Source organism: Mustela nivalis (assembly GCF_964662115.1).
Source record: "Mustela nivalis genome assembly, chromosome: 10".
In the NCBI taxonomy this organism is placed as follows: Eukaryota; Metazoa; Chordata; class Mammalia; order Carnivora; family Mustelidae; genus Mustela; species Mustela nivalis.
Window position 1 is genome coordinate 32,235,548 of NC_139029.1, and position 12,597 is coordinate 32,248,144.

At 54.7% G+C, this 12,597-nt stretch overlaps 1 protein-coding gene and 2 long non-coding RNA genes across 9 annotated transcripts in view; 1 reads left to right on the forward strand and 2 right to left on the reverse strand.

Moving 5' to 3' along the window:
* The window catches only part of LOC309842662, a 40,059-nt gene extending 38,878 nt beyond the window's left edge, over nucleotides 1-1,181 (reverse strand). Inside the window, exon 1 of the long non-coding RNA XR_014299722.1 lies at nucleotides 364-1,181. This is a non-coding gene — a long non-coding RNA (uncharacterized lncRNA). The remainder of the gene's footprint in view (nucleotides 1-363) is intronic.
* Nucleotides 1,182-1,910: 729 nt separating this feature from the next.
* On the reverse strand, nucleotides 1,911-6,663 carry LOC309842661. The gene is made up of 2 exons (XR_014299721.1): nucleotides 6,576-6,663; nucleotides 1,911-2,441 (listed from the first exon to the last, which is right to left on the reverse strand). It is a non-coding gene; the product is annotated as an uncharacterized lncRNA (long non-coding RNA).
* Nucleotides 6,531-12,036, forward strand: TMEM125 (transmembrane protein 125). 7 transcript variants are annotated; one of them, XR_014299718.1, is made up of 4 exons: nucleotides 6,531-6,682; nucleotides 7,993-8,137; nucleotides 10,449-10,587; nucleotides 11,071-12,036. XR_014299718.1 is itself a non-coding variant. In XM_082687174.1 (3 exons), the coding sequence occupies exon 3, from the start codon at nucleotides 8,501-8,503 to the stop codon at nucleotides 9,161-9,163; it is 663 nt and encodes a 220-aa protein (XP_082543300.1). In that variant the 5' UTR covers nucleotides 6,542-6,682; nucleotides 8,085-8,137; nucleotides 8,359-8,500; the 3' UTR covers nucleotides 9,164-9,795. The 7 variants fall into 7 exon arrangements, 4 of the variants coding, with proteins under 4 accessions (XP_082543300.1, XP_082543298.1, XP_082543299.1 ...); XR_014299719.1 differs by having other exon boundaries at nucleotides 6,534-6,682; nucleotides 10,449-10,529; XM_082687174.1 differs by lacking the exons at nucleotides 10,449-10,587; nucleotides 11,071-12,036 and adding an exon at nucleotides 8,359-9,795 and having other exon boundaries at nucleotides 6,542-6,682; nucleotides 8,085-8,137.
* The last annotated feature ends 561 nt before the right edge of the window (nucleotides 12,037-12,597 follow it).

The window sequence follows — 12,597 nt, forward strand, 5'->3', positions numbered from 1 at the left end:
GGTTCTTCTGCCGGCCAGAAGGAAATTCACTGGAACTAGGATGCAGCGACATTCAAGCAAGAGGGCTTTCGACCTAAAAATGCCTGAGAATCAAGACCTCACATTTCACCTACAAGATGGGCCACAGTTTCCAAGTGAGGAAATCCAGACTGAGAAGGGTGAAATGGTTGATCCAGGCTCGTCCTGGCAAGGCCAGGATTGTGGGCCCGGGCTGCCAGCAGCCTCCATATTCCAGCCCTTTAAGCCTGCTCTGGAGGAACACCACATACAACCTGGGCCAGATGGCAGAGATGACAGGAGTGTGAAGCCAGGAAAGTCTAGACCAGAAGTAGAGGGAGCTGATGACTCCCAAGCTCAGCTCACCTAAGCTGCTGGCTGGCTGCAGTTCAGTTGCTGGGAGGGAAGTGGAGGCAGATGCTCAGGCAGAGGGAGAGCCCTGTCCCAGCCATGCCTGGCACTTGGGCCAGCAAGGGACAGGGTGTTTGCTCAGCTGCCCAGGGGGGCGGGGGAACCTCTTCTTGCAGGCAAATCTGGAGCCCGAAGTATAGTCTTGTTGTTCCGTGCCAACCTCCACCTCTCCATAACCAATGTCATGGCCAGATTGGCTCTTGTGGTTCTGATTACGATTCCAGACTCCCTTCAGCAACCACCATCAGGAAAGAAAGGCTTATCGTTTGGGGGACGTGGAAATAACACCAGGGCTACACAGCAAGGTCAGGATCGGGGGGAGGGAGAGGGAGGGAGGAGAGACAGCCATCCCACAGGCCTGGGGTTCTGCCCTGTTGGGGTCAAGCGTGGGGGCCTATGGTTTCTGGGATCATTATTTTAAATACAAGAATGGGAATTTGAAGGGTAGGAAGCGGGAGGAGAGGGTATCAGCTGGTCAGTTGCTGAAATCCACCAAGATCTCAGAAACAGAGAAGTCTTGGTGGCTGGCAATCTGTTTTCTGAGATAGTCCTCTTTGAAACAGAGGTAAGGCACTTGCGTGACAAAAAAAAAGAAAGAAAGAAAGTAAGTTACTGTCAGGGCTTAGCGACACAGTTCACCTCTCCATTTTCCTCTGTTGTTCCTACTTCCGGCTGCTGGGGGCCGCTGACTGGGCTTCCCACAGAGGAGACCTCTCTCCATTTTGCCTATCCTGTCTCCATGGGGAGCTTCTCAACCCACTGGCCAACCTCTGCCTTCACAACTTCCCTCCCAGTGGCCTAGAGCCAGTTGACCCCCCCCCCCCCGCCATTAACAGAGTAGGCGGGCCTGGCAGTCCCTCCTCCTTCAGGACCCCACTGGTCCCCCAAGTGGCCAGGCATTTGGCATACAGACCCCACTCTTGTTCCTCTGGTCGCAGTCCATTATGAAGCTCTGGGGACTCATTCATTTATGGTGCAACGGCCGGTGCCCTGGGAATATGAGCGTGTCCAGGTAGGACCCCCTTGCAATCATCGGTCTGGATGCAGAGTGAGAGGTCACAAAGGAGGGTGTCAGGCCCTGCCATGGGGTTCATTCTTCCTGAGCTCTGCTAGGGTAAGCTCCCCTAGACCACTGGAGGTTCAAGGGCCTACTTAGGCTTGGAGATTAACTGGATGAGAGAGCAAATTTACAAGGACATAACCCCTCAGGGCGCCAGGCAGGCGGAAGAACTAACCCTCGCCATCGCTTCCGATGACCAATCCTGTACCAGAATTGGCGTTTACTGCTCATCTAGGGCATGTTGCGTACTGGGATTTGACAGGGGTGTCCCGTGTAGACGGGGACTCAGGACTGGGACTCAGGACTGGGACTCACCTAGCACCGCCTCTGTGTTCTGGTGGAGTAAGTATATTCAAGTTGGGACTTTGAGAGTCTAGCTCTGAGTAGAAGAACTATGGAAGCCCTTCTTTAGGTCCAAGTAACAAAACCCAGCTCCAGCCAGTTTAAGGCAAAAGGGGAAGTTTATCACCCGGGCTGGGCAAGGGGGTGAGAGTGGGGCTGGTCTCAGGAATCTCCAGGCAGAGATACAACCGGGCCTCAAGACACACTTGAACCAGAGCCTAGCTGAAACCACCCCTCCCTCTCTTGTCCTCACCCATCTCTGCAGACCGGTTTCCACCCCCAGCTCAGCTGGCAAAGGGTGCCTCGGCGTCTCATTAGTACCCGCTCCAAAGTTGAAACAGAATCTCTAGTCTGACTTCAAAATGCCAAAAGAGAACCATTTGGGGCCTTGCTTGAGTCTGGGGCTCACCCCTGGCTACAGCCAGGGGGATGGGTCACAAAATGTGATCCCCGTTGCTGGGGTTCATCCCTGGGGTGGGGAGGCAGTCATTGTGCACAGGGCAGATACTCCCAAAGATGTGTGTCTGAGGGGACTGTCACCCCAGCTACAAACCGCTATAAAGCGGTTCAGGAGGGTGGGAACAGCACCTCTTTTGCTCAGCACAATGTCTTCTGGCACCTGGAACAGCACCTGGTGGGAACACAGAGAAAGGAAATGGTAAATGTTTGCTGGAATTAATCAAGAATATAATTATATTATTTAATCACACACACACACACAATTTAGATTAAGTACTTATTGTTCCCATTTTACAAATGGAGAGCCTGAAACACATACAGTTTAAGCAGTTTTTCTCTGGTTCCCCCGCTGGAGCTGGGGCTTGACACTTCAAGGTCAATCTAGCTCCCAAACCCACGGGCTTTCCACCATTCATTCAAAGCGCATTCACCGTGCACCTGTTACACGGCAAGCCTATTTTAGGAACTGGGGAGACATCATGAATCACACTCAAAAAAATCCCTTCCATCATGAAGCTTCCGTTTTAGGGGAGTATAGAGACAATATTCTAGACAGATAAGAAAAATATATAGCCTGCTGGGCGGTGATAATTGTTACAGAGAAACATAAGAGTATAAAGGAAATAAAATAGGGCGGGGGTAGGAAGTGGGGAAGGCTGTGATTATAGGGTGTCGGGGAAGGGCTTCTTGCTGAGAAGGTGATATTTGAACACGTACGTGACAGAAGGTGCAGGAGGGAGTCACGTGGGAGAAAAGCATTCCAGGCAGAGGGAACAGCCCATGCAAAGCCTCCAAGCAAGAGCAAGTGAGGGAGGGATCGCTGTGATGAAATCAGAGAGGGCCTTGGAGATCCGGGAGGACTTTGGCTGTTTGAGGAAGGTGGGCCACTGGAGGCACGTGCATAGTAAGGACAGGACCAGCTCCGCATGAGGACAGGGTCAGCCCAGCTTCCCACGTGACAGTAGGTTGAGGGGGAAATGCAGCAGAAGCAGGGAGACTGGGCCACGGGGCCTCTCTTTTGAGAAGTGGACCTCTCAGAACTCCCACCGTCCAATGGCCATCTAATCGACCAGTTAGAATCCACATTTTGGGAGCGCCTGGATGGCTCAGTCATTAAGCATCTGCCTTTGGCTCAGGTCATGATTCTAGGGTCCATGAATTGAGCCGCATCAGGCTCCCTGCTCAGCGGGAAGCCTGCTTCTCCCTCTCGCACTCCCCCTGCTTTGTGTTCCCTCTCTTGCCATCTCTCTCTCTCCATCAGTTTAATAAATAAAATCTTAAAAAAAAAAAAAAAAGAATCCATATTTTGTGTTCTGTGCCCACTGCCACCTCCTACTCCTGGCTTTCACTGACGCCCATCTGAGCGAACTCTGTAGTTTCTATTTTGGGAACACAGTTCAAAAGCCCTGCAAGGAGCCTGCTGCCCACTTGGACTCCAGACTTATTTGATAATACTCAGACAGAGACCAAGGACTCGTGCAATCAGTGTAAGCTGAGGAACCTTTTAGGCTGCATTACCACCGCCCAACAAGGTCTTTTCAAACCACTAGGGGGGAAAGGGAGAAAAAAATCTCATGAGTTCCCCTGCCCAAGCTCCATTCAGGACAGCTAGATCATGGGCCTGGCTGGGCTGACGTCTTAAAACCAGGAAGGTAAATAATTGTTAGAAATCAGCCTCTCAGCCCAAGGAACACACATCCTGGAACCCTGACCCTCCCCACCCCCTCACCCCTCTCACCCCACTCGCGCCAGGGCAGGGGGACCTTTGTAAAGTTTCGCAAAGTGGCACACCCACGTGGGCCTCCCTGAGATCCAGCCCGCCCCAAAGCAAGTCAGCTTGCCTGCACTTTTCCTCGAGGGGAAAAATCATCTAGATCTGCACCAGTCAGGGAACCATGGGCCACATGTGGCAACCGAGCCTTTGCAACATAGCTAGTCTGAACTGAGATTTCCAGAATAAAGGACTGAAGTATCTTATCACTCATTTGTAATCATACACTACATGGAAATCATAATCATTCACAATCATGAAAATATTTGGGGGTTAAATAAAATAATGATCATATGTTATTTTCACCTTTTTTTGAACCTTTTTTACGTGGCTACTAGAAGATTTTTTTTTTAAGTTGTTATTTATTTATTTGACCGAGAGAGAGAGAGAGAGAGAGAGAGAGCACAAGCAGAGGTTGCTGCAGAGGGAGAGGGAGAAGCAGGCTCCTCCAGATAGATGTAAGTCTTGATCCCAGGGATCATGACCTGAGCCGAAGGCAGATGATTAACCGACTGCCCACCCAGGCGCCCCTACTAGAAGATTTTAAATCACATCTGTGGCTCACATTGTAATTCTATTTGCTAGCCCTGCTCTCAAGTTATGACCGGCTCCCCCATCACCTGCACAGAACAAAGCTAAGAGAGGCACAGACAGCTCAAGCCTGGTTGTTTTGTAAGCTGATAAGGGGAAGAAAACCCAGACTTTGTTTTCCTTGTCTATTTCACACATATCAGAAAAAGAGAGAGCAAGAGACATTGCAAGAGGCCCAACCCAGGAAATGGGTGACCGTCTGTAACCGCCTCCAAGCAGGCCCCCTTCACCTACCCAAAGTGCATGTGGTGGGTGCTGCCAGATTCCCCTATTATTAGAAGCAGGGAGGCTCCTGGGTGGCTCAAACGTTAAGCATCTGCCTTGGGCTCATGTCATGATCCCAGGGTCCTGGGATCAAGCCCCACATCGGGCTCCCTGCTCAGCAAGAAGCCTGCTTCTCCCTCTCCCACTGCCCCTGCTTATGTTCCCTCTCTCATTGTGTCTTTCTGTCAAATAAATAAATACTTAGAAAAAAAAAAGAAGAAGAAGAAGAAGCAGGGCCCCGGCCACATCTCTGGGACACTTCAGAATCCCCCAGGGCACCTCAGAAGAGTCCAAATGCCTCACCATGGCCTACGAGTCCTCAGTCTGGAGTCCCAGTCTGGAGTCCCGAGTCCCGGTGCAACCTGTCAAACTTGTCCTTCCAGCCTTATCTCGCACACTGCCTGCCCCTATCACTTCACACATTCATTCATTCGACAAATATTTATCATTACTTCTCACATGCCAGGCAAAATGCTGCCTACTATGGTCAGGTGGTTAGCAGAAACAGACACTAAGACCCCTGTGTCATGGGGGACGACAAGTAGGTAAATAGAGGCAATTACAGCACAGGCTCAGGTAAGAGCAGCTGCAGAGCAAGCACAGGGGCCGTGGGTGTCCCAGAGGCACATAAACCCACCTGGAAGTCCCAAAGGGCTTCCTGGAGGAGGTGACATCCCAGTTGAAGAATTTGAGTTGGCCAGACTGAGGCTGGATGGTGGCAAATACCCTATGCAGGGGAACTCTGAGTTCAGAAACCCACTGGAAGGGCAAAGCAGTGGACAGAGCACACAGAACTGCGGGGCATGCCATCGGGCTGGAGGGGAAGGGCCAGTGGCAAATGACTGGTGTGGGGTAGACGGAAGGGGCAACTCAAGCCCAGCAAAGGAGTGTGGTGGCTACCCTGAAGGGTTTATTCTGCAAGAGCTTTAAGCAAGGGAGTTCCTTTTTCACACCTGAAAAGCCTTTCCCAAGTCCCACCTCCCCCAGCAGGAGCCGAGTCCAGGAGGCCAACCTAGGCACTTGGGGCTTTAAAGGAAAGAGAGCAAGGGGCTTGTATGGGCTCCAATCCAGGTCTGAGGGTAGTGGGCCTGGGTTTGGGGATCAGCTGGTGTTGGGATTTGGGGCTGAGGCAGGATTCGAGTCTGGGGCTGGGATTTGGGGGCTGAATTCAGGAACAAGAGTCAAGGTTGTAGTCTAGGATCTAATTGGAGAATATGGAGCCTGCGGCTGGGGTGAGGAGTTGGAGCTGAGGTTTCAAGCCAGATTTGGGGTTGGGATTTGAAGCTGGGACTGGAATTGGATTTGGAAATGGGGCTGGGCGTTGGGGCTGAGATGTGGGCTAGGGGTTGGGTCGGAGCTAGGAAATCTAATTAGGGTTTGAAAGTGCACCTGGGGTTGGGATTAGGTTTAGGATAGAACTAAAACTGAGCTGGGCTTGGAGCCGGGGAGATGGGTTAAAGAGTTCCGACTCTGGGGCAGATAGACAGCTTTCCTCCTACTGCCCAGATCTGAGAATTGTGTTCGAGCCCTAACAGCCAGCAGAGAGAAGCCCCTCCCTTCCCAGGAACGCCTCAGCCCAGGCAGATGGAGCTGTGCCACGTCAGCCAATCGGCTCAAGCCCTGCCTAGGAAACACCTGTTGATACCCCTCCCCCACCACACACACACCCCCAGGCCTTACCTGGATGCAGGTTAAGCAGGTGAAGCGCCTCCCCCGGAAACAGAGATGGAATGCCCCACCTGCCTGGCCCAGCCTGCCCTCATCGGATCCAGCACTTCCAGGCCTCTGTGAGTCCCCCACGATCCCCTGATCCCCCCCGCCCCCCCCCCCCCCCCCCCCCCCCCCCGCTCTGCCTGAGAACCTTCACTCCACCCCCAGCCTGGCCCCACTGTCCCAGCACACCTGTGCTAGCACCTTCAGATCAGTGAAGTCACAGCCCTGAGGAATGCTGGGATTCAGTCCTGGTCCCCTCCTAGGGCCCCTCCCCCACCTCCCTTGGGGGCACCTGCATCTGCTCCTCCTACCCTGTGTGCAGTGGCTGCCCTTGCAGGGGGGTGGGGAAGGACCACTCTTTAGGGGTGTTAACCCGTGGAGGACCACGTTCATCATATTCCTGGAACAACCCACGACCCGCATCCTATGTATAAAGCAGGAGTCCTCTCCTGAATTGGAGGAGAGAACATGTATTCTTTTATTTTAAAAAGAGTTCTTTGGACATCTATGCATTTGAAGCGGAAATGTCAAATGACTCGCCCCCATGCTTCAAGATAAATATTATCATCCTCGCTTTTCCAATAGGGAGACTGAGGCTCTAAGAGGGGCTTCTCTGACCCTCCCCCTCTGACCCTCCCCTAGGCCCCTCTTCTGACTCCCCCACTCCGGGCTTTAATCACATATACACACCTGCTGTAAGCTGGCTTTCCTTGAAGGCAAGGACCATAACTGCTTTATTTTGCTCAGTTTGAATCATGTTGGCTGTCCTCTAGAGGAAGGTTAAATGTTAAATGAGTAACCACTGTCAGGTCCCTCATCAGAGTCCCATGGCTGGTAAGGACAGGACAGAGCCCTCCTCCGTTTGCTCCACTTTAGAATAATGGTGGAGGAGGAGGATGGCATGGAGGGGGGGGGGGTTGGTGAGAGGGAGAATGAAGAAAGGAGGCAGGAAGAGGGGCTTGGATGGGGATGATGTGGCAGGAGGCGTGGGGGTGGAAGCAGGGACTGTGTGGAGAGAGGTTTACAGGTGGCCTCTTTGAGACGTGCACTTCACAAGGAAGTAAGAGGAGGAGGTCTAGGCTAAGATGACGGAGCTTGGGCGGGGAAGTGTTGCATCAGAGACGACTAGGGAACATGAAGGTGACGATTGGCTTAGGGGTCTGGAGCTTAGGAGGGAGATCCAAGTTTGGGGAAGAGAGGGATGGGGCACCAGCAGCTGTGGGTAGGAAATCAGATGAGATGTGGGGGAAGGGAAGAGTTAGGGATTCGATCCTGACCCACAGAGAAGTAGCTGTAGTCCCAAGAAAGAAGGTTCAGGGTCAAGCTGCTGGTTCCAGAAGGGTTAAGTCATAAGCCCCCTCCCTCCCCACAACCCTCCCCCCAGGAGCCAGCCGTGACAGCTGAGGCCATGTGAGGCAGATCCTGAATGAGGCTTTATCTCTCTGCTCTTGGTCCTATCATCCACTGTGACACCAGCTCCTTAGGCGGCGGCCGCCGGGATGGGACAGGCAACTGAGAGAGCCAAAGAGGTCAGGGGCTGGGCCAGGGGCTTCCCCGGAAGGGGTGGGGGATGTGTTATGTGGGGGAACTCTCCTGGGATCATTGGAGAAGCATTCCTGAGTGGCAGTGCTGGGGAGGGGGCTGCTGGGGGACACTGGGGAGGATTCCCAGGGACCATCCCCAAGGCTCCCAGGAGAGACCAAAAAGGGTGAGTTGTTTGGGGAGGTAACAGGTGTGATCCCCCCTGCAGGTGATGGTGACCACACCCCGGACGGGGAGAGGAACGGGACTCTGGGCCTCTAGCTGCCAAGCAGGTGGTGGGGGCTCTAGGCCATGACCCACACCCTCTAACCCCTGACACTGCCCTCTGCCCTCTCGCCTGCCCCCCAGCCATGTCTGAAGGAGAGGCTCCAGCCCCGACGGGCCCGGGGGGGCTGCCCCCAGACATGCTGGGAGAGCAGGTAGAGCTATGGTGGTCCCAGCAGCCGCGGCGCTCGGCACTCTGCTTCGCCGTGGCCGTGGTCCTGGTGGCGGGCTGTGGGGCGGGTGGCGTGGCGCTGCTGTCCTCCACCAGCAGCCGCTCCGGCGAGTGGCGGCTGGCGACGGGCACAGTGCTCTGCCTGCTGGCCCTGCTGGTGCTGGTCAAGCAGCTGATGAGCTCGGCCGTGCAGGACATGAACTGTCTTCGCCAGCCCCATCATGTGGCCCTGCTGCGGAGCGGCGGAGGGGCCGATGCGCTTGTGGTGCTGCTCAGCGGCCTGGTGGTGCTGGTCACCGGCCTGACGCTGGCCGGGCTGGCCGCTGCCCCTGCCCCAGCCCGGCCGCTGGCTGCCATGCTGTCGGTGGGCATCGGCCTGGCTGCCACGGGTTCACTTCTGTTGCTGGGCTTGCTGCTGTACCAGGTGGGCCTGAGCGGACACTGTCCTCCCCTCCACGCAGCAGCCCCCGCCACCCCCAGTGACCACGGTGGCCACGGCAGCACCTTCAGCATCTCAGGCCAGCTGTCTGCTGGCCAGCGTCACGAGACCACGTCCAGCATCGCCAGCCTCATCTGACCAAGCCCCACTTCCCCTTTCCGCCCCCCGCCCCAGCAGCCACAGGGCTGCGCCAGGCTGTCGGTGCTTGTGGGTGGGTGTGTGCTTGCACAGACACATGCCGGGGAGTGTGCGCGTCTGTCCATCTCCCCAGGACTGTCCGACCCTCTGTGGGGCTGCGTGACCTGTGCTGAAGAGCCCACTTGTCCCCCTGCCACAGGAAGGCATGGGGGTGTCTCCTCAGAAGTGGGGGGGTGTGACCCTGCCTCTCTCTGGGATCCCTGAAGACCCTTGGCCCTTACTCCCGACACCCCTCAAATGCAACCCTGCCTTGTAACACCTGTCAGGGAGTTTCCGGGAGTGACTGTTACCTGCCTAGCCCGGAGACCATCCTGGCAACTGTTCACTGAGGAGAGTGACGGGTGACAAAGTGAAAGGACACAGGCTCCAGGAAGTGCCGGGACTGGACTGGAATCCCCCCATTTACCACTCATCAGCTGGGGGCCTGGGGCAAGTGACTGAACCTCTCTGAGCCCTGGGTTCTAGAGACTCACAGTCTTGTGCTGTGAACTGGATCGTGAGGACCACATGCCATCGTGTGTGAAGGGACCAGGCACGTGGCAGGTGTGCAATAAAAGTGGTGGCCGCTGTCATGGTGATTGTCTGTCCCTGGCCATCTCACGTAGAGACCTTCCTTCCCCCTCCCCGACAACCCCCGCAACAACTGCCCTTCTACAGGTTATATTCTGTGTCTCTAGCTGACAAAGGTGCCATGTCCCCAGTCAGGGGTGTGGTTTCTCCTCACTGGTACTGTGCGAGCGAACTGGGGGGGGGATGGGTTTCTGGTCTGGAGCGGGGGGAGCGTACCCCAAATTCTTCACATTTGCTCCTGCACTGTTTCGAGGTAAAGCCTGAAGCACTGGGGTTTCATCAGCTGGTTCCCCTGGAGGCCACAGTACCCTATCTCACCTCTGGGACTGGGATATCTTGGCCTGTGTACTTGCTGCACTGGCTGGCCTCCCTCTGCACCCCACCCTCACCTGCCCCCCCAACCCGAGGCACGGAAGGGTTGTTGGAAACCCCCCTGGGCTGTAAGAGTCACTGTCTGCTTGGGGTCAGCCCTGGAAGGGATCGCCCTTCTAAAGGCACAGAACTTCCTGGGTGGCAATGATCACCTCTAACATCCAAGATCAGGTGCCCCGCAGCCCTGCCAGGGAGCCAAGAGAGACAGGGACACCGGACAGGCCTCCAAGGGGCACTAAGCGTAGAGCTACCTGGGTTCTGACGGGGAGAAAATTGCTTTCAGGGCAAGATCTAGGGGCTTTCCTGGAGAAAACTCTGAGCTGATGGATGATGGAAGGGTGTTGCCTGCCAAGGAGGGAGCCAGGTGAGCCGAAACAAGAAGCCATGTCCAGGACCACTGGAGCAGCAGAACCTCTGCCCGGGTACTATGGCATCTCCGACCCCACATATTGAACATCCAATCCCCTTTGTCCTCATCCTGAACGAGCTCCTCGTCTCACCTGGGAGCTGTGGCCCTCACCCAGCACCCAGGCTAGAAAGCGCAGCATGGTCCCCGACGGCGCCCTCGCTTCTTCCTTACCCAGGGTCTAGCGACCACATCACCACCTGCAGACTCCCCAAACACATGTGTGTGGGGCGCCCAGCTCTCTGGACTCACTTCTAGCACCTTCCCCAACCAAGCCTGATTTCTGCAGCCTCCCCTTGGGGCTTCCTGCTTTTGTTCTTTTCTTCTTCAGTTCATCTCCCTCCCAACCCCAACACACACCCTTGAGCCAGTGACTTTAGGGGAGGTGATGGGGTTAGGGGAACGGGACCGCCAGCTGACCCATGAGCTGGACCAGGCAGTGGGAAGTTCCCCACCCCTTCTCCTGTCCTTCAGATGTGTGTCCCACTTGACTTTCCAGCTCCTGGAAGCTGCCCCAGAAATACAGCCTTGAGAGAGTTGTGTTGTGTGGAGACTATCGGAATGGCACATGAGACTGAACCCATTGAAGACCTCTGTATAAACTTTCAAGACCTGACGGGCAGGTCCGGAGATCTCCTTGTCTTGTTGTGACCCAAGAAAACCTCATAAGTCAGTTCCCTTACCCATTACACCTGCGAGCCACCGATCTAGAGTGGCCTGTCTCTGTGTCTCATCTCTTCCTGCCCTCCTCGTACGAGGGCCAGTTTCAGACTATACCTGGGAAGCTCCAGGTGGCAACCCAGGGCTGTCCTAAAACGTTCAAGTCCTTGCCTGACCCTCCATGGCACGCAAGCTAACGCGCGGGCTCCCCGACATGATCTGGCCGCTCCCGCACCTCAAAGCAGCCCAGGAGCCAGCCGCACGCAACTGTCGTGACCGTCCCATGTCCTCTCAATTCTCCCAGGCTTCGTGTCTCTCTTCTCCTTGCCTTCATACCCTTCAGACCTAGTTCTCTAGGCATCTTCCCCAGCCCTGTCCCCTGAAACTAATGAGTTGCCCATTTTCTATGCCTGGACCCACAACTGTAGGCACCAGTCTAGAATTCTTTCCCTGTGTGCCTGTCTCCTGAATCAGGATTGTGATGTTATTCATCCGTATGTCCCTCGCTCCCAAGGCGGGCCTGACACATAGTAGTTTTGCTGCATGGATGAAGGACTCAGCTTGGTTGGATGGCAATGTGTATGTGAGGATCAGGAAGAGACCCACCCAGAACAGGGACGGGTTGGGAACTTGGGCCACTGTCCACTACTGGCCTGGAATCCTCCTGCCCCCAAATTTTCCCTCTTCTGGGGCTCCCATTCTCATCACCTCCAGGGCCATCGAAGGACCACAGACTGCCTCTCCATCCTGTAATATGGGGAGAAGTCCTGCTTTTTTGCAGCTGAGTAAAGGTTAAACTCTTTTACGATGTTTCTTTTAAAAAACTAAAGGAAGGGTACATGACTGGCTCAGTTGGTGGACCCTGCAACTCTTGATTTTGGGGTCGTGAGTTTGAGCCCCATGTTGAGCCTAGAGATTACTTTTAAAAACCCAAACAAGAGGCAGATGGTTTCTTTGAGAAAAACAAACAAACAAATAGCATGCTACAACAAAAACAAAAAACTAAAAGAAAACAGAAACACAGTCCTAGGGAAAGGGGAGGGAAGGGGTTATACAGCACACATGTCCGAGTAAGCAGCCACCATGGGCAAGGCCTTTGTTGAGCTCTCCTGGGAAGGATGCCAGATGAAGAATCTGGCCTTTGCCCCTGAGGGCAGTTCCAAAGGGCTGGGGAAGTAACACACCACATGCAGCTATAACGTAGCTTATAATGTGGGTCTGGGCAGGAGGTGGGTCGAGGCACAGGCAGAGCAGAAATGCTACAATTTCCGCAATCACTAGGGCTGACTTCCCACAACCTTCCACCTCCAGCTTGTTTGCTCAGAGCCTCTCACGGATTCCCATCTCAGTCCACACCGCCAGCAGC

Excerpts from the sequence above, each read along its gene's own strand:
- TMEM125 (XM_082687174.1), top strand. The coding sequence starts at position 8,501 with ATGTCTGAAGGAGAGGCTCCAGCCCCGACGGGCCCGGGGGGGCTGCCC.